Raw genomic sequence first — 27,876 nt, 5'->3', positions numbered from 1 at the left:
AGAGGCCTATTTTCTATGTATAAGAGGCCTATTTTCTATGTATAATAATAATAAACTAAAAGCCTTTTTACTTTTGTGTATAGTAGGATTTTTAATATAATTATTATTATTATTAATAGAATTTACTATTATATTAATAGTATTATTTTTAGTATTAATAGGGTCTTTTAATATAGTATGTTGTAGATTTTCGGTTATAAGGTAAGCATTTACCCTTATATACCATGTAGTATAATTACTACTACCTTTAAGCTTAGGTATAGTAATATTTTTACTATTAGAAGCTATTATAAGTACCTTATAATATTTAATAGTAAATATTTTATAGTATTTTACTTATAATAGAGTATTAATATTATTTAGATATTAATATTAATAGTATTATTTTTATTTTATAAGTTTAGGTAAAAACCCTCTTATAAAATAAGAATCCTCTAGTATAGAATTATTTGCCGTAGCTAGATATACGTTATAATACTAGGATTTTTAAAATAAATTCTTTTATTCTTAAAAGAAATAATTTACTACTATTTATTATAATATAATAAATAGTTAAATAAAATTAGTCTAGTTAAGGCTACCTAGGCTTATAACCTGTAAGACTAATATAAATAGGGTAATAAAGAGGTACATAGTAGGTTAAAAGGTAGCTTTATTAATAGTTGCTTAGATTGCTTAATTTATTAAATTCTTGCCCTTAGGTAAGAAAAAGGGCTTCCTTATATAATAAAATTCCTTTAGACGCAAGAAATACTCTAATAGGGAATTTATACTTAGTTTAACTAGAAACTATCCTAAAACCGGTATTTAGGTAGTCCGGTTTTATTTTAACCTTATTATACGGATATTTATTATCTGGTTTTATTTTAGTGTTTACTTTTATGGATATCTTAGATCCGGTTTTATCTTTTAACCTCATCTAATAGATATCGTCTTTTAAGGTCTTTTTTTAGGTCTTTTAACAGATATTAGGTCTTTTTAGACCTTTTAGGTATTACCTATTAAGGGTAATATTACTTATTATAATAGTATTACCTATTTAGGTTAATTATATTCTAATAATATATATTTATTTTCTTTTATATCTCACAATATTACGCGTAGTTCTTTTTTTATATAAAATATAATTATAAAATATAAGATATATAATAATAATATATATAATTTTAATAAGACTAGGTTTATAATAAGTAAGATTTTAGCTAAAATAGTTATTATAACTTTTAATTAATGTAATAAGCTAAAAGTAGTATAATAAGGGAATTAGAAATAGGTTATAATAATCTAAGGCATTAAGTTATGTAGCTATTTTATTTTACTGTAAATTATTTTTATAAGTAAAGTCTATCTTAACTCTTAGATATATAATAGTTCTTTTTTGCTTAACTAGGTAATTAAACTTATAAAAAACGGTTAAACGATAAATAAGAAAAGCCTAAAATAAGTAAGGTATTTTGATTTCTATATAAAGAATTATATAAAAGGTATTAACTACTTTTTTATCTTTAATAGCTATAAAAGCTATTATTTTATTGATTTCAAGCTATACTATAAAAAGCAAAAGATTATTATATTTTATATATATTTATTTACTTATTATATAAGCTTTAGCCTCTTAACATTAAGTACTTTAGTCTTTTAAAATAAGTATATAGTAAAAGAATTAAAGGTCTAATATAAGTATATGTTATATATATTACTAAAAAGGATTTCCTTTTAGCCTTTTATAAGGCATATAATACTATAATAACTCTATTAAACATTTAAGTAGGCTTTAAAGTAACTAGCTTTATACTATATAACCTTAATTATATGATTTTATAGCTAGATATTAAGCTTTATACACTAACACCACCTAGTTTATCTACTCGCTTATTACTAGCTTAGGTCCTAAAGACATTAAATAACCTAATTAAAATTACTTTATAATCTAATTATATTAATAATTATATTATATAATACTAAAATAGCTTTTAAATAATAATTCTTTTAACTATATAATAGCTATAAAAAGATAATAATAATAATATATAAATAGACCTTAATATAGAACAACTTAGCTAAACTTTAAGAAGCAAATAACTGCCTTAGCTATTATTACTATATAAAAAAACAGCTATAATAAAAAGGATTACTTATAATTAATAAAGTAAAAGATTTAAAGTCTTAAATAAACATAATAAAGTAGTTAAGGGTAAAAATAAGTTAAAATAATGGTTATACAAAGAGGCTAGAAACACGTATATATTAATATAATATCTATAAAGAGCCTAGTTATAATGCTTATATATATTAGAACGTTAAATTTACCTTTAAAGAAGAGGATTTTAAATAGTTTGAATTGATTTAAGGCGTTATAGCTAATATCTCTTATATGTTGTTTTATAAGTACTATGAAAGTGGCCTACTAGCTTGTATGGCCTACTTGCTTGTAGACTACGTTAGTATTAATACTAAAAGAAAAAATAACCTTTAAAATAAAAGGTAATAAGAACCTTTTATATAAGATTTTTTATATTAATCAAAGTAATTTAACTAATTTAACTAGTTTAAGCTAGTCTTTATTTATTTATATTCATTTTTACTTTAATAAATATATTATATAGCTAAAAGTTAGTTATTAATATACTAAAAGAAAAGATAATATTTTTATTATTAATATATAAAGGTATTACTTAGTTATTTATATATACATCTTTAATAATAGAAACTAATTTTTAATTATTAAGCTACTTTATATATATAAGATATAAAAGAAAATAAATACTTATTATTATAATGTAATTAACTTAAATAGATAATATTACCTTAATAGGTAGTATTACTATAATAAGTAGTACCTAAAAGGTTAAAAAAAAAGGGACTAAAACCCTTTAAAATACCTAAAAGAAGGTATTTATTTATAAGGTTAAAAGATAAAACCGGGTCTAAGATATTTATAAAAGTAAACATTAAAATAAAACCGGATAATAAATATCTGTATAATAAGGTTAAAATAAAACCGGACTACTTAAATACTGGTTTTAAGATAGTTTCTAGTTAAACTAAGGGAAAATTGCTTATTAGAGTATTTCTTACGTCTAAGGGAATTTAGTTATATAAGGAAGCCCTTTCTCCTACCTAAGGGTAAGATTTTAGAATATTATTAATCACAGCAATAAAAATAACTATTAATAAAGCCACCTTTTAACCTACTATCTACCTCTTTATTAGCCTATTTCTGTTAGTCTTATAATATAAGATCTTTTTTATAGTTAGATATTATAATAAATTTTATATATAATAGTATTTTTATTAAGAACCTAGTCTTATTAAAATTATAGATATTATTATTAAGTATTTTATACTTTGTAATTATATTTTATATAGATCTAAACTAGTTTTATATAATATTAATATCTTTAGCTAAAGCCTTTTAATAGTTAATTCAATATTAAAATCATGTTTCTAATTAAAAGATATGTTATATAAAGTTCTTTACTTATTAAGGTCTAATACATATTATATTACGTTTAGAAAAGAGTTAATTAGATATAACTTATATATCTTTTTATTATAAAGGAGAACCTTAATTAATTAAGTGAATAACCTGTTTAAGAATTACCTTCTTTTTAAAAATTATTAACTCAATTGATTTTAATTATATCTTAGCTTATAAAAGTATACTAGGGTATTATATATAAAAAGTTAATTTAAGAACCTTAAAGGTAAAGGTAGCTTCTATAGATATTTTCAGGTCTTTTAAGATACCCTAAAGGGTAAGGATAATATAGCTTTCTTTAGAAGAAGAATTTATATTCATATAGAGGAAAGTAGGTATAAAGGTTAAAGAGGTAAAAAGGCACCGGATATACGCAGCTTATTTTGATACGTAGCTAACTATACATTTACATTATTTGTTTATTAAGAGAAAAAGTAAAATTTACTTTTAGTAATAATATATATAGGTAACACTTAGTTATCTATATATATACCTTAGGTAATAAACTTTTTTTAGTTACTAAGTTACTTTATATAAGGCCTTTTTACAGTTAAAAGTTATAATAACCTTTATATATAATAATATTCTTATTAAAAAGCTTATCTTATTAAAGTTATAGATATTATTATTAAGGATTTTGTACTTTATAATTGTATTTTTTAAAAATATAAATTATCTTTATATAACTATAAGATCTTTAGCTAAGGCCTTTTAATAGTTAATTTAATATTAAAATCATATTTTTAATTAAAAGACGCGTTATATAAAGTTCTTTGTTTATTAAGGTCTTATAGATATTTTATTATATATGTTTAGAAGTTAGTTAGCCTTTTCTTATATGTCTTCTTATTTTGAAAATAACCTTTAATTAACTAAATTAGTAACTTATTTAAGAAGTATTTTATAGTTATTTTTATTAAATTTAGTTGCTTTTTAGGTCATATAACACGTTTAGCGTATTAGTCTTAGAGTATTATTTAAAGGATCTGAAAGGTTTAAGTTGCTTTTTATATAGATATCTTTAGGTCTTTTTTAATAGCCTAGAGGGTAAAGATAATATAACTTTTCATTAAGGAGGATTATATATGTATATATAGAGAAAAATTAGTGTAAAGGTTAAAGAGGTAGAAAGAAGGAAAAGTAGCCGACTTGCTATACAGGTACGTTATTTAGTAAAGTAAAAGTATAATAAAAGATAACTTACTTACCCTCTTATTAATATAGGTTAAAAAGAAACAGTATTATATAGTAGATAATAGTACTAGTAGTAGTACTATTATAATAGTAGTTTAAATTATTAGTTATTATATAAAAAGGGAAAAGAAGTTACTATTATAAAGCCTTAGATAAAGGCTATTAATTAATGCTACTTTTATTATAATATAAGATTATATAGTTATTATAGCTTTTTAAATTAAATAGTAAAGGTTTTTATATATAATGAATAAAAGTCATACTGTTTGTAATACAGGGTATGACTCCTTTTTTACTGCTATAACCCTCTCTTTTTTGCCCTTTACGTGAGTAAACGGTTTTTAGTGTAATAGCCTAGTAACTAAAACCCTTAGGTATTAAATTATTTCTTTAAAAACGTTATAATAAAGATAAGGTAGAAAAGGGTTTTAGTAAAAAGGTATATAAAGCTTTTTTATTAGTATAGTTATTTATAAAGGTATAGCAATTTACTTTTATATTTAAAAGAATATATAATTAGAAACTGTGTTTATTTAGAGCTATTATAAGCTTTATCTTTAAAGGTTTCTGTTAAACTAACAGAAAAAGGGTAATAAAGAGGTAGATAGTAGGTTGAAAGGTAGCTTTATTAATAGTTACTTAGATTACTATAATTAATAATATAGAAAATCTTATACTTAGGTAGGAAAAAAGGCTTCCTTATATAACTAAATTCCCTTAGACATAAGAAATACTTTAATAGGGAATTTTCCTTTAGTTTAACTAGAAACTATCTTAAAACTAGTACTTAAGTAGTTTAGTTTTATTATAACCTTATTATATAAATAGTTATTATCTAGTTTTGGTTTAAACTTTCCTTTTATAAATATCTTAGACCTAGTTTTAACTTTTAACCTTATTAATAAATACCTTCTTTTAGGTATTTTAAAAGGTTTTAGTCCCTTTTTTTTTAACCATTTAGGTACTACTTATTATAGTAATATTACCTATTTAAGTTAGTTATATTATAATAATAAGTATTTATTTTCTTTTATATCTTATATAATATTATTCTAGTAGCTTTAAAAGAAGAATATATAAATATCTTTTGTAACACTATAAATTAAAACTTATAGATAAAAGACTCAAGAATACCATATATGTTTTAAAGAAATAGAATAACTATAAATAATGAACCTAAGATCGTATATATATATTAAACAAAATATATAAATAAACTTCTAGATAAATATAATAAAAGAAATGTAAACCTTTATAATATACCTTTAGACCTTAATATAAAACTAAGGAAAAATATAAGGTAAGTATTATAAGAAGATATATTAAGATACTAATAAGAAATAAGATCTTTACTTTTTACTAGCCTAAAAGCTAGGCCTAATACTATATACCTAGTTAATATATATACTTAATATATAAGTAATCCCTTTAAGAAGTATTTTATAGCTTTTAATAAAATATAAGGATATTTAAATAAATATTTAAATAAGGGATTAATATATAACTATAGTGTTAACCTCTAATTAGTTAGACTTTCAGACTTAAATTAGGCTAGAGATCTAGACGATAAGATATTAACTACAAGATATATAACTACTTTAAGGTACTATAATATAATAAGCTAAAATATTATAAAACAAAAACTATTACTTTATCTACTTATAAAGCTAAACATAAGCTTTATATTAAGCTATTAAGAAAATAATATACTTATTATTCTTATAAATAATAAAGCTATATAATAGATAACAGAAAATCTAAAGCTATATAAGAAGATAAAGTATATTAATGTAAAATATTACTTTTTTAAATAAGCTATTAATAATAATAAGGTATCTTTATTTTATTTCTAAATAAGTAATGATTTTATTAATATATTTACTAAAATAATAAATAAGAATATATATATTTGCTTTATAAAGGCTATAAACCTTAATATAAAAGGGTTTTTACCTATAAAAACTACAAATAATAATAATAGCCTTAATATAAGAAAGGTTAAACAGCTAAAATACTAAGGTTTTCCTATCTAACAAATTTCTCTTCACACTTTTTCTTTATAATATAAGGTTTTTTACTTATAACTATAACTATAACTATAGTTTTTCCTTTTATATAAAGGTTTCTACTATAGTTAAGATATAATAAACTATAAGTTTATTCTAAACTAAAATAAATTTAAAAGAGAAACTAAGAATAAGATTTATTATAAGAACTCTTATCTAATCTAATTATATCCTTATATCTAATAACTATATAGACTTACTATATTTATATTTATATTAAGTAAAATAAGAGCTTTATAACTATATATAACTTATTTATATAACTATAAGATATACTTATAATTATAAAGGTAATCTAGAAAAGTATTACGACCTAGAAACCGTTAGTTAACATAACTACCTAGAACAAACCTATTAAAAGACTAAGAGAATAATTAGGCTTATATATATATAAATATAGTACTTAACGTATATGCATAGTAAGTCGGCCATCATAGTAAGTCGGCCACCTCCTCCTACCCTCTAGCTGTTTATGTAAGTTAATTCAGCAGCATCGTACAAAATCAATTAAAACTACTCATCATCCTCTTCTTCAAAGGTCTCCTAAACTACCTAACATGTTCATACGTTATATCCAGTCTTTCTATAATTACCACATCATTACCTACGCATTTCACCCCCCTCTATATAAGCCCCCTCTTAACACATATTTTTGGCTTTAATATTAATAACCTTTTTTTTTACCTAGATTACTTTTGCTTTAGCTATATTAAGGAACCCTCTAAGACATAGTTAGGTTTTTTTAGCCCTTTAATATTTACTTAGTATTTTATTTATTATATAAAGCTTATAATACTTAACTTTAATAAAAGCTAATTTATATACTAATTTATTAATACTTTTAGCTTATAAGTTAATTACTTTATATAAAGAAGTTAATAAGTTATATTAATAATTAGTAATCTTTTTTTAAGTAATATAAAGCTTTATATAATATTATATATTATAATTAGTATTTTTAGGTCTTAAAAGCCTTAGTTATTTAAGTATAAGTTAAATAATATTAATACTTTTAGCTTAAAATTTAAATAAAAAATAACTACTTTAAAGTTAAAAGAGATAATATTAGTTTATTTAAAATTAATTTATATATTTTTATTTATTTATTAAAGTAAAAAAAAGTTATTTTAAAAATAAAAAATAATTTTTTTTAATAATATATATAATTTATATTTATATTATTTTTTTTAATTTTTATTATATAATATTTTTAGTAAACTAAAATAATTAATATTAAGAAGCTAAAGCTTATATAATAAATAAAAAAGTATATAAAAAGTAATAATATTATATTTTTTATAGTAACTATTAAACTTAGTAAACTTATAGCTATTATAGCTATTAAAAATTAAAAGCTATTTAATATTTTTTATATAAGACTTTATATACTTTTTAAAATACTATAATTAATTTAAATTAATTTTATTTATAGTTTATTTATTTTTATTAAAATAAATATATTATTAAAGTAAAAGTTAGTTATTAATATATTAAAAAAAAAGTAATATTTATTTTTTATAATAATATATAAAAGTAATACCTAGCTATTTATATATATACTTTAAATAATAAAAACTTATTTATAATTACTAAGCTACTTTATATAAAGCCTTTTATAGTAATTAAAGGTTATAATAACTTTTATATATAATAGTATTTTTATTAAAAAGCTTATTTTATTAAAATTATAAATATTATTATTATAAATTCTATACTTTATAATTATATTTTATATAAAAGTAAACTAAGCTTATATAATTATAAGATCCTTAGCTAATACCCTTTAATAATTAATTTTATATTAAAATATATCTTTAGTTATAGTTAATATTATATAAAGTTCTTTACTTATTAAGATCTAATATATATTATATTATATTTATTAAAGAAGTAATTAGCTATATTTTATATATTATTAAGTTATAAAAGAAATCCTTAATTAATAAAGTTAATAACTTATTTAAGAATTACTATTTCTTTTAGTTTAGTTATTTTTATTAATTTTAATTACGTTTTTTATTATAATAGTTATTTAATGTATTAATCTTAAAGTATTATTTTTAAGATATTATAGATAATAGCTATTTTTTATATAGAAAAATTTTAGTCTTTATTAATAGCTTAAAGTATAAGTATAATATAGCTCTCTTTTAAGGAGTATTCTATAGTTATATATAGAGGAAACTTAGTATAAAGAGGAAAGGTGTAGAAGTAGAGAGAAGTGACCGACTTACTATAATAGCTAACTCACTATATATGTACGTTATAGATAAGGGTTGAAATAAAAGAACTATAAACAAGTTATATAATAATAATAAAAGTAATTAAAAAATAAATTAATTACTTTAAGTAATTACTAAGTAAACAGCTTATCTTAAGCCTACTTTAGTTAACTACTTTTACTAGTATTATAATAAATAAAGATAATAACGTATATATATAGTAAGTAGTGTATTATAGTAAGTAGTATACTTACTTATTATACCTTAAAAAGTACTTTTTTAACTATTTTTAAAGAATTATTATTTTACTTAAAATTAGTAAAACTTAGTATTTAGCTATTATTAAGATTTATATACTAGTAAAAAATATATTAGAAACTATTATTATATTATTACTTTTGTTCTTATATATTTTCTTTTATTTAAGGCTATAATAAAAAAAGTGTAAGGGTTAAGGTATAGTAGTAGTTTTTAAAGATATTCTTTAGTAATATATAATTCTTACTTATAGCTAAATATAAAGTTTTATTAGTTTAAAATAAGATTTCGATTTTTTAATAATAGTTGAAAAAGTGCTTTTTAAGGTATAATAAGTACGTATATTACTTACTATAATACGTTACTTACTATATATATATGTTACGCTTATTAAATATAATAATACTACTACTAATAGTATATTAAGATATCTGATCTTTAAAATATAACTAATTATTACTTTAGTAAATTATTAAGTCTAAGAAGATATTTATTTATATATTTATTAACTAGCTTTTTAAACTAAGAAGTTATAATAAATTATATATAATACTTTAATACTAAGTTATATATAAAGTTAGTAAAGTATTACTACATAAGCTATTTACTTAAGGACTATTTTAGTATTAACGTAAATAGCTATTATAACTAACATACCTGTATAGTAAGACTAAGAATTAAGAAGTAAAATTCTTATAATTCTTACATATAAATCTCTTTATAACTTTATAACTAAAGGTCCTATAAATATATAGATAATCTTTCTAGATTCTTCCTGAAAAATAACTTATAAAAGTATATATTACTATATATAACTATACTAATGCAAACTACTCTAAACTAATGCAGTCTACTGCATATAAACGCATATACTTCTAAGCATTATATATACCGGCGCTTATACCTATCTATAGGCATATACAGGCATATATATATATATACAAGAAACATATAAGTACCTCTCAGCGCTTAGATATACGCTTAGATACTATACGTATCTAAAGAACCTTATATATAACTAAGAGATATTCCCTCTACTTATAATAGATATATTAGAATTGTATTAATTCAATGTAATAACCTTATCTTTTACCTTTACTTTCACTAAGTCTCTTTACTTCCCTGTGACTATCTAAGAATATTATTAAAATATTCTTACTGTAAGTAGGCTAACACAGTAAGTAGGCTATTACCTTATTATACCTTAAAGGGTACTTTTTTTAACTATTTTTTAAAAATCTAATTCTTATCTACAATAAATATAACTTCATATACGAGTTCTAATAAGGGTTATTAAGTAAAAAAAAATCTACTAGTAATTATTGTTATACCTTAACCCTTAGAAACCTTATTGTTTAGTCTAATAAGAAAAGTTAAGTAGAATAAAGGGTTAAGGTGTAGTAATAATTTTTAATAGATTTTGTTTTACTTAATAACCCTTATTAAGACCTATGTGTAAAGTAGTATCTATTTTGGATAAGAATTGGATTTTTAAAAAATAGTTAAAGAAGTGCCCTTTAAGGTACGATAAGGTAATAGCCTACTCGCTATGTTGGCCCACTCGCTATGCGAGTAAGTTATATTTTCTTCTATAACTTAAATCTTATTAGAACTTAAGGTTAAAGTCATATTTATTTTAAAAAAAATCTAAATTAAAAAAAAAGTTTAAAAAGTGCCTTTAAAGGTTAAAAAAGTAATACACCGCTTCCTATGTTACACTACTTACTATATATATAAGTTACAACTACGTGATATATTATTATATAAGTAACTACTAGAAAAGTAATTTATTTACTTATACAACTTACTGACTTCTAGATTATATTATCTTATAAATCTATATACTTTAACAAGAATACTAATCACATAATTACGTAATGTGCTCTGGATTAACCAATATTTCGGTCACTTACCATTGCATCGGCTATCCTGCGGCCATTGTGGCTTTCTTCGAAAAGCGCAGCACCGTCTAGCCTTGTACAGGAGCGGGAGCGGTGGATCCTGTGACCCCAGTGGGATTCAGTACGTATGCCCCCGCTTTAAAAAAACTCTTTCCTGAGGTTAGCCTGTGTCGGCATGCAGGGGTGGAGAAGTGCCACCATTCCCACTCTGGCGTACCCCTTACGTCTGCGACCAGGGATTAGCATGGAAAAATAGTGGATGACCAGCAGATTTGGTGAGGGAGAAAAAAAAAAAGACGAGAAAAAAAAAGGGTGCGAGCTCCCTTCCCATGTTCCCAGTGTTATGTCGTTGCCCGGCGTGTAAAGCCCATCCGTCCCCCAAAACACGGAAGACCCCTAAGTCAATGAAGATTACCGATCCCTCCCCTTCGTTCCTCATCTCTCCCCTCGTGCATGACACTCCCTGATTCCTGAATGTTTTCGTCCCAAGGGTTGTTATCATCACCATAACACAACAATTTCAATACTGACCTGACCACCTTAACCTGTCGCCAAGATGCCGTACAATACCCGTCGCAAGTCGCTGTCTTTACCGTCCTTGGGGATCCACGTTCCCGGTAGCCATTCATCCCGCAGCCCTGCTACCGCCACCTCGAATCGAGCCATTTCCGAGAACCTGGGAAATCGCATCACAGTCACATCGACATCAACGTCGCACCCAAACAAGAGACAAAAACGCTCGCATGGGGAGGAGGGGCCACAGCATAGATGCGCTTCGCACAAACGCCCCGATGAGCAGGTCATGTTCGACCATACGCCGCCGCCATCCCCCACGCCAGACAGCATCGGGATGCAAGACGCCACCAGCGACGTCGTATCTACAAAACAGATAAACCTCGACGGCATCCACGACGAGATTGTCGAAGCCGTCATAGTCCAGTTACAGACTACATGCAATCGCCCTCATCTGGTCAGAGAATTGGCCACCGTCTTGTCGCAACAGGTTCCTATAGTGAAGAAGTAATGCTGTCTCACATGCCGCTTTGTTTTGACTAACGCTAACGTTTTTTCCAGCTCCGCGAACCCTTGTGCCATTATCTCCTCTCGCCTCGCCGCCTACTTGAAGCGCTCTTGCTGGAGTGCTCTGGCACCATGCCCATTGGGTAAGGAGCTTGAGACGATACATCCGCGACGGACATACTTTTACTTGACAACCTGTTCAAGGCAGCCTTTCCCAGACTCGCCAGCTTACGTCCATCGAGCTGTTATTTCCCCATCGCTCTCGAGCATTGCGTCGGGGTCTGAGGACGGCGATGACGTCGACCTTCGACGCAGGGAGCTGAGCCCGTCCCCAGAGGTTGATCTTTCTTCTCCCGAGTTCGATGACGGAGATGACGATTTTGCAATGCCAACTACACCTGTCGGTTCACTGCCCAACAACCTCAGATACTCCAGAAGCCACCGCAGTGCCTCACCTCCCTTGGAAAAGGATGAGCGCGAGTTTACTCAAACAGCCGACGTTCTTCAGAAGCGCAAGCTGGCCCGGGAGCTTTCGTCAGCAGGCAATGTCGAGCAGTCTACCAGTGCCTATGAATCGGCACGGGATGACGGCATGTTTGAAGAAAAACACGGCGCAACGGTCGGTAACGGACTTGTTCTTACACATCAGTTCATTACCAGCCCAACCATCAAGGCAACGGCGCCTTCAAGCGCCAGAAAGGAAACCGACGGCGATAGTTGGTTCAAGTTGGGCAACCTACTAGAGTGGGATCATAGTCCAGAGAACATTGAACTCGACGAGCTTGACTGTTTGCTGGACTCTTGCTGATGGCTGTGATGTCCAACGTGAAGCTGAGAATTGTTCCACGTCTCGTCTCACCAAGCCAACCGAGTGTCGGCAGAGGATGTCAAGAGCCACCTCATGAGTTATCACTAGTGATGCGCTGGGCAGTTCCCCTTCCCGTTCAGGTTTGATATCGCTCACTGGCGATCATCTGCATAGACCGTCTTTCTTCTTTTTCTTGTTGTTCTTCTTCTCATGACTGGAAGGAGTTTGCGGCAAAAATTAATATGCGACCGGATGATTGCGAAAATAGGAGTGAGATCTGGGGTATGTGATATTATTTTAGCATCGAGCCAATTTGGCTTTGGGCGCAGGAACAAAGGGTGAGCGGATGGTTTGTATTAGTACTTGTACAAGAGCCTCATCCGACGAGTGTCTATGGAGGCTTTGATGTTTGGGGCTTATGAAATGGGGGAAAAGCAAAAGATGGTGGGGTATGATTGAAATGAAATAAACAAACCTCTCCTGTCCTCACATTTCAAGGGGTACCCGTTGACAACTATAAAATACGCAACTTTCCGCACGTTGTCCTACAGCGAGCGACTGAGGATAGCAAAAACCCAAGCCGTTCCAGATATGCAACAAGGAGGTTGAGGATTAAGAGGTGCCAGACACTTTCAGTTCAATCCACAGGGTTGTCCCGAGCTGGGTAAAGTACGGGCGATCGACTTTGACGACCTCGAGCCCGGGCAGCGATTTGGCGGCATTGTCCACGATTTCGGCAATGTCTCGATTCCACCAGCACCCATATTCTAGTGAGAGGGAAGCATTAAGTCAAGTTGAGGTGAATGAATCCGAGAGGGCCTACTTACTCTTGAAATGGGAAGCGGCCGACTTGTCCAGCAAACCGTTGACGAAACCCCACCATCCTCTACCATGTTCGACGAGAATGATTCTGCCACTACCTGGCTTCACCATGTTGGCCAGATCCCGAACCACTTGTTCAGGGTCACGCACACTACATAGCGAAAATGTTGAACAGACAAAGTCATACTTTGACGAGATGGACAACTGCTCTGGGGTGGGGGAATAAAATCGTGTATGTCGGACTGAAAGATCCTCAACCTGTCCGACAAAAAGGGGAAGACGCTACAGTCACTCTGTATAGGCGAAGCCTGCCTTTCAGCTCCAGGCTTAACACCTGCCAACTGAGGAACAGTTTCAACAAGCTTTTCTATGGCGACTCCCAGCATCTCGCTGGAGATGTCCACCCCAGTGTATGAGAGAATCGGCGCTGATGTGGTATTGAGGGATTTGCCGTCAACTTGGTTCGTCGCTGCAGCTTCAGCTCCCATTGATGACGCAAGTGTTGATCGAGACTGGAGGACAGTGTTCCAATCATAGAAGGACAGGTTTCGCCCGGTGCCCATGGCGACTTCAAGCACATGCCCCGAAGCTTCCGCGGCCATTTTTTGCCGGAGGGCAGTAATGCCCATCAGCCACTCGGAGCCATCAAGGCTATGATCGAATTTTCGAGCCGACTCCTTGGTGAAGACTTTCGGTCGCCCTGTCGGAACAGCATCTGTGGTTGGTTCTGGGCATTGACAGCTGGGCGACAAGTAGAGTGAGGAGGCCACGAGGCTCAGATATATGCCCAGGCCCAAAGCTACAACACCGGAAGCGAGCAAGGGTATCTTCCTAGCTCTGAAAATAGTATTGGCAGTTTCGAGTGTGCCCGGAGGAACTGGAGCAAGGGTCGGGGTCGGTTTTGCACGGCGAGGTGAGTACGTTTTGGCAGGGTTGATTCTGTGTCATGGTGAGTAACGGAGCATGTATGGGATTGCGCTGTAAGATAGAACCGACGATCGTGAAGGCTTTGAAGCCTGGTTCGCCGGTCGAGTTGAAGCTGCTCGTTGCAGAATTGGGGGTAGGCTGGTAGGCAGTCTCCGACTAGGGCACCTAGCCCGGGTTGCAACGTGTATCATTGGTCGAATTTGCTCTCGAAAACGGCAGGCGAGTAGATATAGGCGTTCAGACGACGTTGTTATTTCCTATCGCTTCGTGGGATGATGCTTCCAACAGAAAATAACCTTGGGCGTTGTCCGTGAGTTGTCCCCATATCAAGTTATGACCAGTGGTGTTTGACCAACCGACGTCTCGGGGCTGACCTGTGTGTGTGTGGTATGTAGAGGTTGTTACCGGAGATCTCAATTATCCGCTGTGGTTTGTCAACCTAGAAGTACCTTAGCTGCCTGAGCTTGTAGCTGGGTGGGGTTTACCATAGAGTGGGGCCGGACATCAACACTGGCATGTGGGCCTGGTCGTGCCATACTCCCCTGTGGCCTGTGGCCTTTAAATCTCCGACTGCCCTCCCGTGTACCTTGGCTGGCGAGAGGGCAAGATGTCCGAACGTATAGCAGTGCCAAGCCGTTCGGAGACGGAAGGATTGTTGAACACACCCGCATAGCAGAGCTGGTCTTGTCCACGGCTATTCCGCTAGTATAGTCCTCCTAACTTCCCTCTTGCACATCGACTTGGATTGAATGATATACAGCATATCGATACATCTATAGGCAGAGCCATTGTCACTGTTTCGAGTTTCACTCACAAGGCCATATCTCGGCAGTATCATGCTCTCTTGTTCAATAGCAAAGTTGACAACGATGCTCCTCTGGCTCCCAGAACACCCCTAGTTATAATCTGATAAACTAGGCTGCTACTTCTCTTTACCCTCGGAGTTCCGACGTAACTGAAGAATGTCACTGAGCTTCAACCAACCTTTCGCACCCCATCCTGCCATTCCCTGCTCTACGTGTGGCCTTATTGTGGCGTACCATGAAAATGCTCTTCGGTCCATCTCGAGAGGCGTTAGGTTGCTCCAGCTTTCAAATAGTAACCTGAGAGCCCCCAGGAGCAAGCCCAAGTTTCGGAGTCTCTCGGCTTCAGCCTCCGGCTTGCTGAGCTTCTTTCCCTTGGCCCTCGATGTATTTCCTTCTAGACCGCCCTCGCCGCCCCCTCTTGTTGCGCTGTTATCATAATGGTCAGAGGAAAAGCTCTTAAGCAGATACATTCGAGCCGATTCCGGGCGATATATTGAAGCCCCGACGACGTCGTGGTTCCAATCGTTTGGGGTTCGCGCGCTGCCGCTCTCGCCCGGTCTATCGTTAGTACTCTGGAAGCCAAGTGCCCAGAGAGCTACGTCGTCACACCCGACCTCGCTTTGGGGAACACGTAGTCTTTGGGAGAGCGCCTCCGTAACGACATTCCTCATGAGTCTCCAGCGATCTGGGCCTAACATCTCGCCCCCAAACCACCTGCTCAGCACGACTACGACGTCAACGACGCCGGCTTCTCTCATTAACCGTAGGATGAACTCGCCGCAACCAGTTTCTCCATCGTCCTCACACGCCTCGTGCACTTCCCCCATCCCCGCCACTCTGCCCTGCTTCGGCACTCGGTATGCCCAAGCGTTATGTGTTGCCGTCTGTAGATGTGGCTCGGACAAGAGCAGTGAGTGGACAAGAGCAGACACCTGTCCACTATCCTCAACACTCGTAACTCGCGCAACAAACGTCGAGGACTTGAACGTGATCTGACGACTAGTGGACCACGGCAATGTCGTCGAAGCGGCGTTGCCACGCCCTTGCAGCGTCACGCCTGATGGGCCCGATGTCACCCGGGGTACGGTGCCCGGAGTGCCATCAGACCTTACCGGGACCACCGTCTCGTCGGTCTCCAACTTATATTCACCCCTCTTGAGGACGGCTATCGTCCGGCCCATGATGTTGACTTTTGGTTGCCCTTCGCTCCACGAACCGTCCTCGCCAGAAGCCCTAGCCAGCCCAATTCCGACAGCCTTGGTCCTGGCATTTGCGCTAGTGACAGCCTGGGCTAGACTGAGGCGGCTCGATAAAGGCTGCACAGGCATCGTGTAACGAAGAAGTTCGAGAACGAAGGCCAACATTAGAGGTGCCCGATTTGTATAGATAGACGCCTCTGCCATCTCCTCTTCGTTCGTGACGACAGGAAGGGCTAAAGCGTCCTCCTGCTCCTTTACACCTATACCCGCAGCCTCAGAATCACTGCTGTTATGCTGTTGCTTAGCACGTTTATCGCTGGCGTTGTTGAGCGAGTCCCCGGCTCTTTTAGTACTTGGACGTTTCGAATGCGTCTTGAAAGCTGTGAGAAGAGATCTGGCCGTCTTGGCATCTCCTAAGGCACGCTCCACTAGGTCAAAGGGAGCCTCATTTATCTGCTGTATGCTATCGATAAAAGTATAAGCTTCTGATAATCAAGGAACTGAGTAAAATACTCGAGGCACATACCTTCGAAGGCCTACGGCCTGTAGGGCCTTCACCTGGCCCATGGCGACCATCATCGATACTCCTTTCCGGGAGGTGATAACCCTCAGGAGCTCTTGGAGATCTTGCTGTGACGCCATTTGAATAGTTTCCTGTCCGAATAACGTTGCACTCACTCGTGCGGGCCCCGACCCCCCTTCGTGGCGTCTAATGGGGTCTTTTGCCTCGATACAATCATTAACACCAGAGATGAATGTTTCTCTCGTTCGGACGGACACAGTATTACTTAGCTGCAGAAGGAAACAAAAAGAACCAAAAAAAATAGGTTTGATCGTTCAAAAAGGACGTGAAAATACAGGGTAGTAGACGTGATGGCGCTCGATCTGTTAACCCGGTGCGAAGGTTTAGTGAGAGAAGTGTGATGTGGTTTAGGTGAAAGTTGACATTGATGAGGTAATGCACGCATTACGTTGGAATACCCTGGGCAGGTGTACCTGTGTGTCGGGGAAAGGAGGGGCTATACCAGTAAACCCGACTAACAAGCAACATCCCAAGTAAACATCAAAAGATGGCCCTTGATATTTTCTATTTCAGTTACCTACTGTCCTGCAGTTTCCACCAGCGGCGAGACCTTGGCACGATATATGGCGTAATTGAGCTAGCCCAGAAATCACCTGATGGCACCTTTCATCATCTCAAGAGAACCATCGCCAGGGCTACGAGATATTCGAGTATCATGCACGGCTTCATCAACAGCTGGACAGGGCCTGACAATGTTTAATACGTTATTTGGCTTAGGCTTGAGCAACCTGCTACGGCTGCATACACGTCGTTTAGTGACCCAAGCGGCTAGTTATGGATTATGACTACCTCTAAGTCGTCACACCCGCCCCTCGAGTAAATATCGCGAAGAAACAACTGTTTTCTATGCCATGTAACCGGGATCCCGCCACGCCGCTTCTAGAATATGGTCTCTTGGGTTTGTTTTTTTCTTCCTTGGGAGAGGGGTTTCTTTTTTGTTGCATGCCTCAGCCGTGTAGTCACGACATACCCATCACAACTCTTCCTCTTCCGTATTCGCATTCATAGTCGACATACCTGTCGCGCTAGGTTGCGTGGCGGTACCGCGGTTCAGGATATCATCGAATCCTATGTTTGAGCTGTCAGGCTGTGCCTGTACCTGGCTGTCCCCGGCGGTGATGCTCGGGCGATGCTTTTTCAAGGGGCTTCCGATCGTTGTCTCTACCGTCCCATCGTGAATGGAGTTCTGATTAGCGCTCAGATCCCCTTGACCATTGCTTGCGGCGGTGGAAGGATTCGTCAATAAACTCGCAAACAGACCAGACTGAGCGGCGGTGCTCGCGGTGCCTGCGTTTCCAGAGCGGTCAGGTTCCGACGAGTGTGCCCTCTTGAGCTATTCAGCTAAAGTCAGAATAATGCCTCACGTAGGACAGCCAGTATAACATACGTGAATACGGTCTACCCCATCAGCAAGCTCCCCTTGAAACTTAACGTCCTCGGGAGCAAGCTTGTTATCGACTTCCTTCTCATCGATATCCTGCATCTTCCCAATGAGCTCACTCTCATCGTCATCATCGTCGCTATCGTCGTTAAGAGCTCCCCCCACGTTGCCGTTGCTCTTCTTCCGGGCTTTTCGCCTTCTAGTGGCCTCGGTATCTTGGTCTCTGAAGGCCGAAAAGCCAACAGTTCCCGATGTTTTCAACGGCCCGAGGTTGGAAAAATCCAGCTGTCCAGACCGTCGCTTGGCCGACCCCGGCGTTGCCTGTGCCGCTTTGGAGGAAGCAATGATTCCGATCTTCTGGAGTTGTCCTGCATGAGTTATTAGCCTTGTGCAAACCAATCTTCCGATTTGAGGGGGGGAGGAGGGGGTGTGACTTACTCTCTCCACGGTAGAAAAATGTGAAAGAGGCATATGGCTTATCCGGGCCGTCGATCCCTGTAACAGTCTGGGTGCTGATGGTTTTTGGGTCCAGTGTCTTAGGCTTCGCAAAGCTTGTCGTGTGCTCAACGTCAGCATCAACACCGCCTTTTCCATTACCTTGATTACTCGATGCCGTGTCGTCATCGTCGTCGTGGGCGTCAAACTGAGGCGAGTATTCTCCCTTCTTGATTTCGCCCGAAGCAAGCACGCGGAACATGAGCACCTTGATCTGACCGGTTGCTTCAGGGATCTCATCATCATCGGACAGGGAATCAGAGTCATCCTCGCCAAAGACGGCTTCAACGGGGGAGCCATCGTCGGCGCCGTAACGGAGGGTGTCCCTAGGGCCGTTGGGACCCTCTTCAACCTGCATGCTGGTAGCACCGGTTGTAGCCTTTTGGCGTCGACGCCGCTTCTCGAACTTTTGCCGGCGACGTTCCAGCTTCTCCGCGGCATCGTGGCCTTGCAGGTCTAGGCCGTTTAGCCAGCGCTCAAGTCCGACCTCACGGAAGAGGAACTCGCGCTCGGCGAGGCCACCGCCTTCTGAGTCTGGAATTTGGACCCAACGGCTATTGACCCATGTCTCCTCGCCGGGGCGCAGAAGTGTAGCAACCTCTTCCTTGGATCTGCCATCGAAATAAATGTAGGCGGCTATCGTCTCGTTTTCGGAGTTGGTCATAGGGATGTAGGGGTTGACGACGCCGGAGAACTTGGAAGGGCCATGGCCAGCTGTGGGGAGGCCACCGACGAACTGCGGCTTCGGGTAAGGGTTGGTCTCGGTTGACTTGGGCGTGGAGTACGGGATGGGCAAGCCAGGGGTGAGGAGAGTAATGGAGATTGCGAATTTAGCAGGCTCGGGCTTGTTGGAGTCGGGATTGATGCTCGGCTGAGGGACCGGGATGTAGGTGCTGATTCGTGACAGACGCGACTGTTTCTGCATGCCATGCTCGGGGAGAGGCGCGCCGTTGGCATGTATGCTAACAGCAATACCTTTGAAGCAGGGCATGATGGCGAGGCGGACTGGAGCGCGTGGGCGCGCCGCACTCGGAGGATTGATGGAGGTCGGAGACGGACAAAGCAAGTGCGCGGGCGAGACGGCGATCAGGCAGGGGTGCGGAGGCGGAGGCGGAGGTTGAATATATCGGGAGAGGAGATATCGAAAGAAGTCCGGAAGCCCAGAGAATTCGGGGCAGTGGGACGCGGAGGCCGTTGGTTCGCGTGACTCGACGAGTACCCGTGGCAGTGCACCGAGGGTTAGTGGGGTGTATCCTTTATTCCTTCTTCGTCTTCTCCCGCAAGGGTATGGTAGTCGTTGGTGGAAGGACGCAGAAAGCGTTATTTTTTTCTTCTCGGCAGGCAGGCTGCGTTCAGGGAGAGGAGGATATGCGTGGTTGCAATGGCCAGTGGTGTAGCAAAATAGAGCAGCGGTCGAGTTGAGGTAGAGATTGCTCTTCCTCACCGTCTCTGAATCGACCTGGACCGACTCGGGGGCGTTGAGTGGATCTTGGGCGACTGTAGGTCGACTGGACCAACAGTGGTGTACGGTAATGTAGCAAGGTAGGTACAGAGCACTGCGTAAGTTATGGGACCTTGGGGCGGGGAGGCCTAGGAGCGAATGGTGCGCATGATTGCCCCGATGACTGGGGTGCCAGGTACTGTACAGGCTGGGTTGAGAGAGAGACCGAGAGCATAGAGCTGGGATAGCGCCTTGTTGCCGGATCGGTAGGACCACCGAAGGAGAATTCAAGAACTGACGACGTTAATTGATGAGGCTGAGAAAGTGTTGGTGGCTACGCATTGGAGTAAGGCAAGGCAAGGCAAGGCAAAGCGAGGTAAAGCAAGGCAAGGCAAGGCAAGGCGGAGATTGTAAGGTAAGTGTGCGTAGTGTCAGTGAGTGCTGGCAAGGTAGTCAAAGGCAAAGCTAGGACAAGGTCCTTCTTTGTCCACGATGACGGCTGCGGCGGTGTGCGGGAGGAGACGGGCAAGAGGGTGAGGAGGGGTTGCTTGGGTTTGAGTACTCCTCTACTCTGTACATATGACAACTGACATGCACTGTTGTTGCGGGGGTAAGAAGAGGAGGGGCGAGAAAAATTCTACCGAGTGAAGTACCTTGGATGTGAGGTACATACTTAGATAGGTAGGCTGCGGTGGGAGACAAGGAGGGGAACACCGGCCGGACGCCAGCAGGGTACCTTGGGTGCCCAAGTTGCTAAGTGGGCACGGAAAATGACCTCCCCGAGCTTATCTAACTCGCGTCCACATCACCACATGCAACTGCAAGGTGAGCTCGGCGTAGTGTATACTGGCCGCCAAGCTCGCTTACCACCCGTCAACAAACTGCCCGACAAGTTTGCCCAGGGCCCTTTCTAACGACTCTTCTTATACAAAAAGAAAGGTACTTTTTACCCACTTCTCTGTGATGGTGAATCCACATCACTTGTGATTTGACTGTCTGCTTATCTGCCCAAAGACCGGTTGCGCGTCCTCTGCGAAACAAAATCATGTATTTCAGCTCAAACATTATCAAAAGCTTCGACTTCCTGATTTATGCTGACAGCACGACTTAGAGCCGTCACACTGTCATTGGTTTTTACCATGTCTGCAGCCTACCGTACCCTCCGGGCTATGAGCCTTACTGAACCCGCGGAAGAGCATGAACATATATCACCAAATCCTAACGATGATGCGATGACCTGCGCCGAACACTGCTGGAGCCTCCCTCGCTATAGCTCGTCCCAATGCCCGAGTCGCCCTTGTAGCTACCTCGTCCGTCGTCCTCCTCCTCATCATCCGCCTCGCCCCCGAGTGGGACCAAATCTTCCATACGGGGGCCCGCCTGTGCTTCCTCCTTGATTTCGGGTTCGTATCGCAACGGTGCCTGATTCCCATATGTGGGAAATGTCCTTGGCGCGTCCGATAGTTCCTCGACTCCACTGCCATCTTCTCTCTTGACTCCGCCGGCTCCCTTAAGAGACATCTGCTCCAACGCTTTTCTGGCATCAATGCGAGAGCCGGAGCCTGATCCCGACAGCCCCGACCACACCAGCCATGCCGCCGCCATGAATAGGACCTCCGACGTCCAGAACAAGAAAACGGCGAATGTAAGGGTTGTGAGACGGTAGTGGTACATCAGCCAGCGCAGTCCTCGGAGCTGGGCAGTCAGTGTTATCGAAGCATGGTACGTCTCGATGCTCTGACCGCCCTGTATCTCTAGATAGGCAGATGATGGCAGGGAGGAACCTTTAGCCAGCTCTACCCGCTCGGCCATGGGCACTGTAAGCACGCACGTTTGCGAATCCGCAAACAGGACATGATAGACGAGGAAGAGTATACGCGACGCGAGCGACACTAGCGGATCTTGATATGGGACAAGGGCTGGGCGTCGTGATGAGAACAGGACAGATTTGCCGTCGAAATGGCTGTAAGGCTCAGGGGGGATGTGAGGTTGAAGCTTGTCGTTCCCTGTCGAGAGGGCGTCGGCATCAAGGAGGTGGAGGGCGATCATGAAGTTGCCTCGATGAGTGTTGGCAGGCGAGCGAGGCATGGACAATGTGACAGACACATCATATTCCTGCTGCGTCCTCAGGGCAGCCGTTGGGATGACGGCCGTTCCGAAGGGGTTGGCTCCCGATCTAGGACAGGTGTTAGCCCGCAGCGTCCTATCTCGGCCTTTGTACGTGTAGAGTGGCAGGACAGAGCAACCTCACCCGTATTGAAGATGCACAGGGGCTGTCACCACTTGATCTGGTAGAAAATTGTGGAAAAAGAGGACCGATGCGATGGCGGCAAAGGGCAGTAGAAGAAGCGAGGTTCCCACGAGAAGGCTCACATTCACAAGCGTCCGCTGTGCGGTCTTGGACGTGGCCGCTCGAGATGCTTTACCCAGTACCTCCTAGTCGAGTTTAGAATCTGAACAGTAGTCATTGTAGCAGGGCATAAGAGAGAAAGAGGTTACCATTGAAGCAAGAGTCAGCCAAAGTCGACACTAGCCTGTCGTCGGCAAATTCAACAGCGGCAAGCAAGGTCCGAACTGTTCATGCGCATTTGGATTGACTACTCAAACGCGCGAAGTTGTCAAGGGTCGCCCTGTAGATTGATACAGCGTACTACGTATACACAATTCCGTATGCCTTGACGTTTGGGATAGGGCCCAAGAGCTGTCTATACTCGGGAAAGATCGATTGAGCCAGTTGCTGCGAGGCCGATCTCGGTGGGGTGAGGAGAAATGCGAGCTAGGCAAAGGGGAAGAATCTGTGAAGGCGAGGGGAGTTCGAGCTGAGCTACTGCATTCTAGTTCAGGCTGCACAATACCCGTAGTGTTGATCGGATACGTGTGGCTGGCACGGTCGTCGCCCTTCGCAACTGGAATTCACTGTGATTGACCGAGGTTGAACGCCTTGTGGCTTGTTAAGGGCCGATGCCCAACACACCGAAATGAAAGGTGCGAATAGTGCTGGAAACCCGATCTGATGGTTTTTTTTTTTCGAGAGTTCGGGTACCCGGCGCAGGGTGCAAGGAACACAATAAGAGTAATATGCAGTATGTATGTTTGATGACTCCTTCGTCGAAGCAGCTCAGAGCTAAGGTGCAGATACGCTTGACGGGACATCAGCAATTGGAAGGGATGACCCAGGTCTCGTCACATGCAACTGCACCCCTTAGGACACCATGTCATACATAGCAGGTGGGCCTTGGCTACTTCACTCTTTCACTTCAGGCCAAGGTACGTACATGCCAAATACCTAACCGCCCTTGCACCCTCTGTCTATGCATACGAAACTTTGGACACATAACATGCATTGGCACGGATTTTCTTCAAAACACGTACATGGGACAATTTTCGTCATTTAGACAGCATATAACATGGCGGCTCTTGTCCTTGTTACACATGTATCCGGTCGGGAAGAGAACCACCGATGCATCATGCGCTTATTGATATCATTCTCATAGAAACCTGAACTCCAAACTAAGAAGATTAAAAGGAATACAGCAGAGACAAATTCCGACGATTGTCAACTTCATGTCATGAACCTTCGTCAAGTTGGGCATCGTTGCTAGGTCTTGCTGCCCTTATGTTAATATTACCATGAGGACATCCATCCAGCACCTCTATCAACTGGCAGCTTATTCTAGCATGGTTGGAGATAGTTGCTCGGGACCAGTCCCATTCGCCCATTGCTTCCGTGTACCTCAGCTTCCCACCATCCGTCGTCTTGGTGACGCAGAACTGCAAGTAGGTCGCCCTTGGAGAAACCCAACTCTTCCGGGATGGCCGCCTGGTACATGTATAGAGCTCTCGCTGTCATCTGATTAGCACAGGGCCCTTCTGATATCTCGACAAGAGATGTCTCATCCTATACTCACCAAAGTGCAAAATAGGCCTGCCATCTCTAGTGTACTGCCGAGACGGGTCTGCCACACTCTTACTACGTTGCCTCGAATCGCCTTGTCCGGGTGGCCCCCCTCCCTCGTAAAGACCCATAGCTCGGTTACTGGAACTTGTGCCGGGACGGTTCCCGCCTCGACCGCGGACTGATCCGAAGTTTTCATCACCTAGAGGTGCGAGCTGAACCGCCATATCATTAGCAACATGGCTACTGCCGGGCCGCATCTTCTCCAAATAAGGAGCCGGAGACGCTGTCCTCGACATATTGCTTGGTGAGTTCTGTCTGTAATACGGTTGTTCAGACCCCCGTCTTGGAGTACTGCTCATCTGTGATGCGCCTCTACCCATTGATCCCTGGGGATTAGGCGATGCAGACCGATACTCACTACGGGAATCATCTGCCGGCCCAGTCCTCGGAGAAGCGCTACGTGGCGAGCTACGATAGCCGCTCCGGACATCGTCCACTGGTGCTGCTCTCGGTGAAGCGCTTCGGATTGGAGCCGGGGACGCTGCTCTAGGGACATCACTCCCTCTTGTCATTGGCCGGGATTGCCCCCCCCCCCCGTAGCTTGATCCAGGGCGCTTCGCCGGGCTGAACATGCTGCGAGTTTGGTCGGCGAACTTCTGCGATGTCTCCTTCATAGCCTTTGCCGTTACTGCCTGAGGGGCACCCCGAGTCTTTGAACAACTTGCTGATCGTAAGGAGGCGGTGTTCCTCGAAGACCTGCAGTCACAGCGCCGTTGCTTGCAGCTGATGGGACCGACCTAGAAAATGGCTGCTGACCAGGCGTTGGAGTAGCGATGCCGTGGTAACGGTCTGCCGAGACTCGCACGCTCGATTGTTTACCGACACCAACGCCCTTGAGCTCGGCGAGGGCCAAGGCGATTGGATCCATCTCAATCTGAGAGGGTTGTGCATTTGAGCCTTTTCTCTTTTCCAGATCCGGGGTCGTGACCGAGAAGACGTTCTGCCCAACATTCAGCGCAAGACTGGCGTTCGCATCAATTGGCTCCGGGCTAACGGTCGATCTCTCCCCGAGCAAATGTGATGGTTGTTGCGTTGGCAACTGTGATCTCCGGGAGGGGCTTCCTTGGGCGGATACGGGATGCCAAGTGTTCCTGTTCGCTGGAGGGCCCTGAGGGTCTTTCATGCTCTTGCGGCGGAAGGGGCTATGATTCTGGAAGAAGCCGCTTCTCTTCTTGAGAACCTGCTTGTCTGACGCTAGCGGTGGCGCGTTGCCTTGCTCTTGCTTGATGGGAGATACTTTGCCACTCGGCGGCTCTTGGCTCGAGAGCGAAGTGGGGTTCGAGTAGTCGCTTTGAGAATCACGGCTCGACGGCCTGGCTGAAGGGGGATGTGAGCTACGTTCGGATGGGGGCCCGGTGCGGCACAGCATCGTCATGCCGTCGAGAGGATAAGGGTCGTGGGGGACTGCGGCAAACGAGCTATGCTGGCTCACGTCGAGAGGTGGCCGGCTCTGTTGTTGTTGTTGTTGTTGCTGTTGCTGTTGGCTGTGCTGATGGGTAATCGGACCTGCCTGGCGCGGCTTGTCCATTGCTGGTGGCATCCTCTGGGTTGTCAGTGGTACTTCACGAGCAGTGGCTGGAACAATCTCCCTACGGCCCGCCTCCTGGAGATAGCTTTTCGAAGAAGGGCTTGCGTCCCTGTGGCCTAATTCTGGTGCAAAGCTTCTGAAGGAGGGACTGGCATCCGTTCGCGCTGTGTCTGGAGCTGGGTGCCTGGATGTCGATGGGCTCGCATCTTTGCGCACCATATCAGGGACAGTAGCGCTTTTTGAAGCTACCGGGCCTGGTTCTTTGTGTCCAAGATCCTGGGCAAGGCTTGAGTTTGGGTCATGGTGTGATTCATAAGTCGAGGGTTGGGGAGAAGATGACCGGAACGCTGGATTGATACTCCTGGGAAATTGTGCGACCGAGTAGTTGTCGTCATCAGACGATTCTGATTGCGCATCGTTGATGTCTCCCCGACAGAAGTTGATGTACTTCGGCGGATCTGGGATCTCCTGACCGGTACCTTGCTCCTTGATGAAGCTAACAATATCCGTCTCGACATCCATCTTCTCGAGCGATAATCGAATTTTTTCACAGGAAGCATCGTCGCTGACGCAGACTGTGGAAGATATGTTGGCAAAAGTCCAAAGGCTGCTTTTGGTAAAGTCAAGACGCTCCTCTTCCAAGTCCTGAAACTTATCGGCCGCAGCCTTCCACTCTCGATTCCATCTTGCGGTTGTGTCTTCGAGAGCTTTCACCGCGTTTTCGTACTCTGTATTGGAGGTTGCGACACTGATCTGTGTTTTCTCTAGCTTGGCTTTGTTTTTGCGCTCCTCCTGGCCCATGACCATGTGACCCTGGGCGAGGTAGCCTTTGATCTTGAGGCACTCTTGCTCGAACCGATCTCGAGTCTATTGGTTGGGTCAATAAGCCATTTCGCTAGAGGAACGATTACAGTGTTTGAAAGCTCTGAGGGAATGACTGACCTTGTTTACGTGCTGTGTCTGTTGAATCTTCGTCTTGAGAATCTTCTCAATACCGTTCTGTACGATCTTCCTTCTTTCCTTCATGCCGCCAGCGAATGCAGCAAGTGGTTCCTCTAGCTCCGTCTTCATCTGCGCTGCAATGCTTTGATGTTGCTTTGCCATTGACTCAACTTCGCCTCGGACGGTGTCTAGTGACGTTTTCAAGCTCCCCGTCTCGTGGGACCCTAGGGATTTGCGGCATAACGAGAGTAGCTTTCGGGCATATTCGTCTTCAATCGTGGCTCGAGCTACGCCATTAATTAGTCTTTACATGTCTTGAGTACCATCTAGCACGTCTGTTGCTACGTACCACTGTAGAAGGCCTTCAGCTCATCGCATGTCTGCTTAGCAGCGAGCATACGGTCGAGGAGGGGGCCAACACCGGCATCTTCCTTTCCCCAAAAGTTGTTTGCGACTTTCGATGGTCAGCTTCAAAATTCAATTCTCCGGTTACAGCTGCAGTATTGACGCACAAGATAAAGCCACGGAGGGCCCCTCCATTGTTGTTGCAGGCATCTCGCCTGCGAGAGTTGTCGAATCGCCTTGTAAATAGGAGGTATTGTTTGAGAAGGTAGGCGTCAGTCTGTGAAATAGCGTAGTCGTATCAGCAATAATTGGGTGTTCGTGGAGAACTCCAGATTCATGCGCGATGCAAAGGTGGTCACTCTTCCTAACTTCACCCCTTGGAATCTTGGGGATTGATGAGAAGCCTCGTTGGCAAGGATAGCCGATGGTCAGGCAGGTAAGGTGAGGTGATGTTGTTTGGATGCGTTGCCGAGTAACGAGTTTACCAGCGCCTATGACG

The 27,876-nt window shown here is 40.0% G+C and overlaps 7 protein-coding genes across 7 annotated transcripts; 1 reads left to right on the top strand and 6 right to left on the bottom strand.

Annotated features, from left to right (window-relative positions):
• Positions 1 to 11,678: 11,678 nt before the first annotated feature.
• ColSpa_04287 (uncharacterized protein) lies at positions 11,679 to 12,950 on the top strand (the record flags this gene model as incomplete). The annotated part of the gene is made up of 2 exons (XM_049270499.1): positions 11,679 to 12,061; positions 12,197 to 12,950. 2 exons carry the CDS (start codon positions 11,679 to 11,681, stop codon positions 12,948 to 12,950), a joined length of 1,137 nt encoding a protein of 378 aa, XP_049126456.1.
• Positions 12,951 to 13,562: 612 nt separating this feature from the next.
• ColSpa_04286 (methyltransferase OMS1, mitochondrial) lies at positions 13,563 to 13,883 on the bottom strand (the record flags this gene model as incomplete). The annotated part of the gene is made up of 2 exons (XM_049270498.1): positions 13,563 to 13,717; positions 13,778 to 13,883. The coding sequence occupies 2 exons, from the start codon at positions 13,881 to 13,883 to the stop codon at positions 13,563 to 13,565; spliced, it is 261 nt and encodes an 86-aa protein (XP_049126455.1).
• A 1,738-nt stretch (positions 13,884 to 15,621) lies between these two features.
• Positions 15,622 to 17,346, bottom strand: ColSpa_04285 (protein IMPACT-B; the record flags this gene model as incomplete). Its single annotated transcript, XM_049270497.1, has 2 exons — positions 15,622 to 17,167; positions 17,231 to 17,346. 2 exons carry the CDS (start codon positions 17,344 to 17,346, stop codon positions 15,622 to 15,624), a joined length of 1,662 nt encoding a protein of 553 aa, XP_049126454.1.
• Positions 17,347 to 18,260: 914 nt separating this feature from the next.
• ColSpa_04284 (uncharacterized protein) lies at positions 18,261 to 20,154 on the bottom strand (the record flags this gene model as incomplete). The annotated part of the gene is made up of 3 exons (XM_049270496.1): positions 18,261 to 18,620; positions 18,675 to 19,036; positions 19,107 to 20,154. 3 exons carry the CDS (start codon positions 20,152 to 20,154, stop codon positions 18,261 to 18,263), a joined length of 1,770 nt encoding a protein of 589 aa, XP_049126453.1.
• A 1,668-nt stretch (positions 20,155 to 21,822) lies between these two features.
• Positions 21,823 to 22,692, bottom strand: ColSpa_04283 (uncharacterized protein; the record flags this gene model as incomplete). The annotated part of the gene is made up of 1 exon (XM_049270495.1): positions 21,823 to 22,692. The coding sequence occupies one exon, from the start codon at positions 22,690 to 22,692 to the stop codon at positions 21,823 to 21,825; it is 870 nt and encodes a 289-aa protein (XP_049126452.1).
• Positions 22,693 to 24,277: 1,585 nt separating this feature from the next.
• On the bottom strand, positions 24,278 to 24,798 carry ColSpa_04282 (cell division control protein 15; the record flags this gene model as incomplete). The annotated part of the gene is made up of 2 exons (XM_049270494.1): positions 24,278 to 24,447; positions 24,576 to 24,798. The coding sequence occupies 2 exons, from the start codon at positions 24,796 to 24,798 to the stop codon at positions 24,278 to 24,280; spliced, it is 393 nt and encodes a 130-aa protein (XP_049126451.1).
• Positions 24,799 to 25,187: 389 nt separating this feature from the next.
• On the bottom strand, positions 25,188 to 27,572 carry ColSpa_04281 (septin spn2; the record flags this gene model as incomplete). Its single annotated transcript, XM_049270493.1, has 4 exons — positions 25,188 to 26,957; positions 27,033 to 27,319; positions 27,382 to 27,486; positions 27,545 to 27,572. 4 exons carry the CDS (start codon positions 27,570 to 27,572, stop codon positions 25,188 to 25,190), a joined length of 2,190 nt encoding a protein of 729 aa, XP_049126450.1.
• Between the last annotated feature and the right edge of the window lie 304 nt (positions 27,573 to 27,876).

This window comes from Colletotrichum spaethianum (genome assembly GCF_022836535.1).
Source record: "Colletotrichum spaethianum MAFF 239500 DNA, contig09, whole genome shotgun sequence".
NCBI classification, from domain to species: domain Eukaryota; kingdom Fungi; phylum Ascomycota; class Sordariomycetes; order Glomerellales; family Glomerellaceae; genus Colletotrichum; species Colletotrichum spaethianum.
This window is presented reverse-complemented; position numbering and strand designations above follow the sequence as displayed.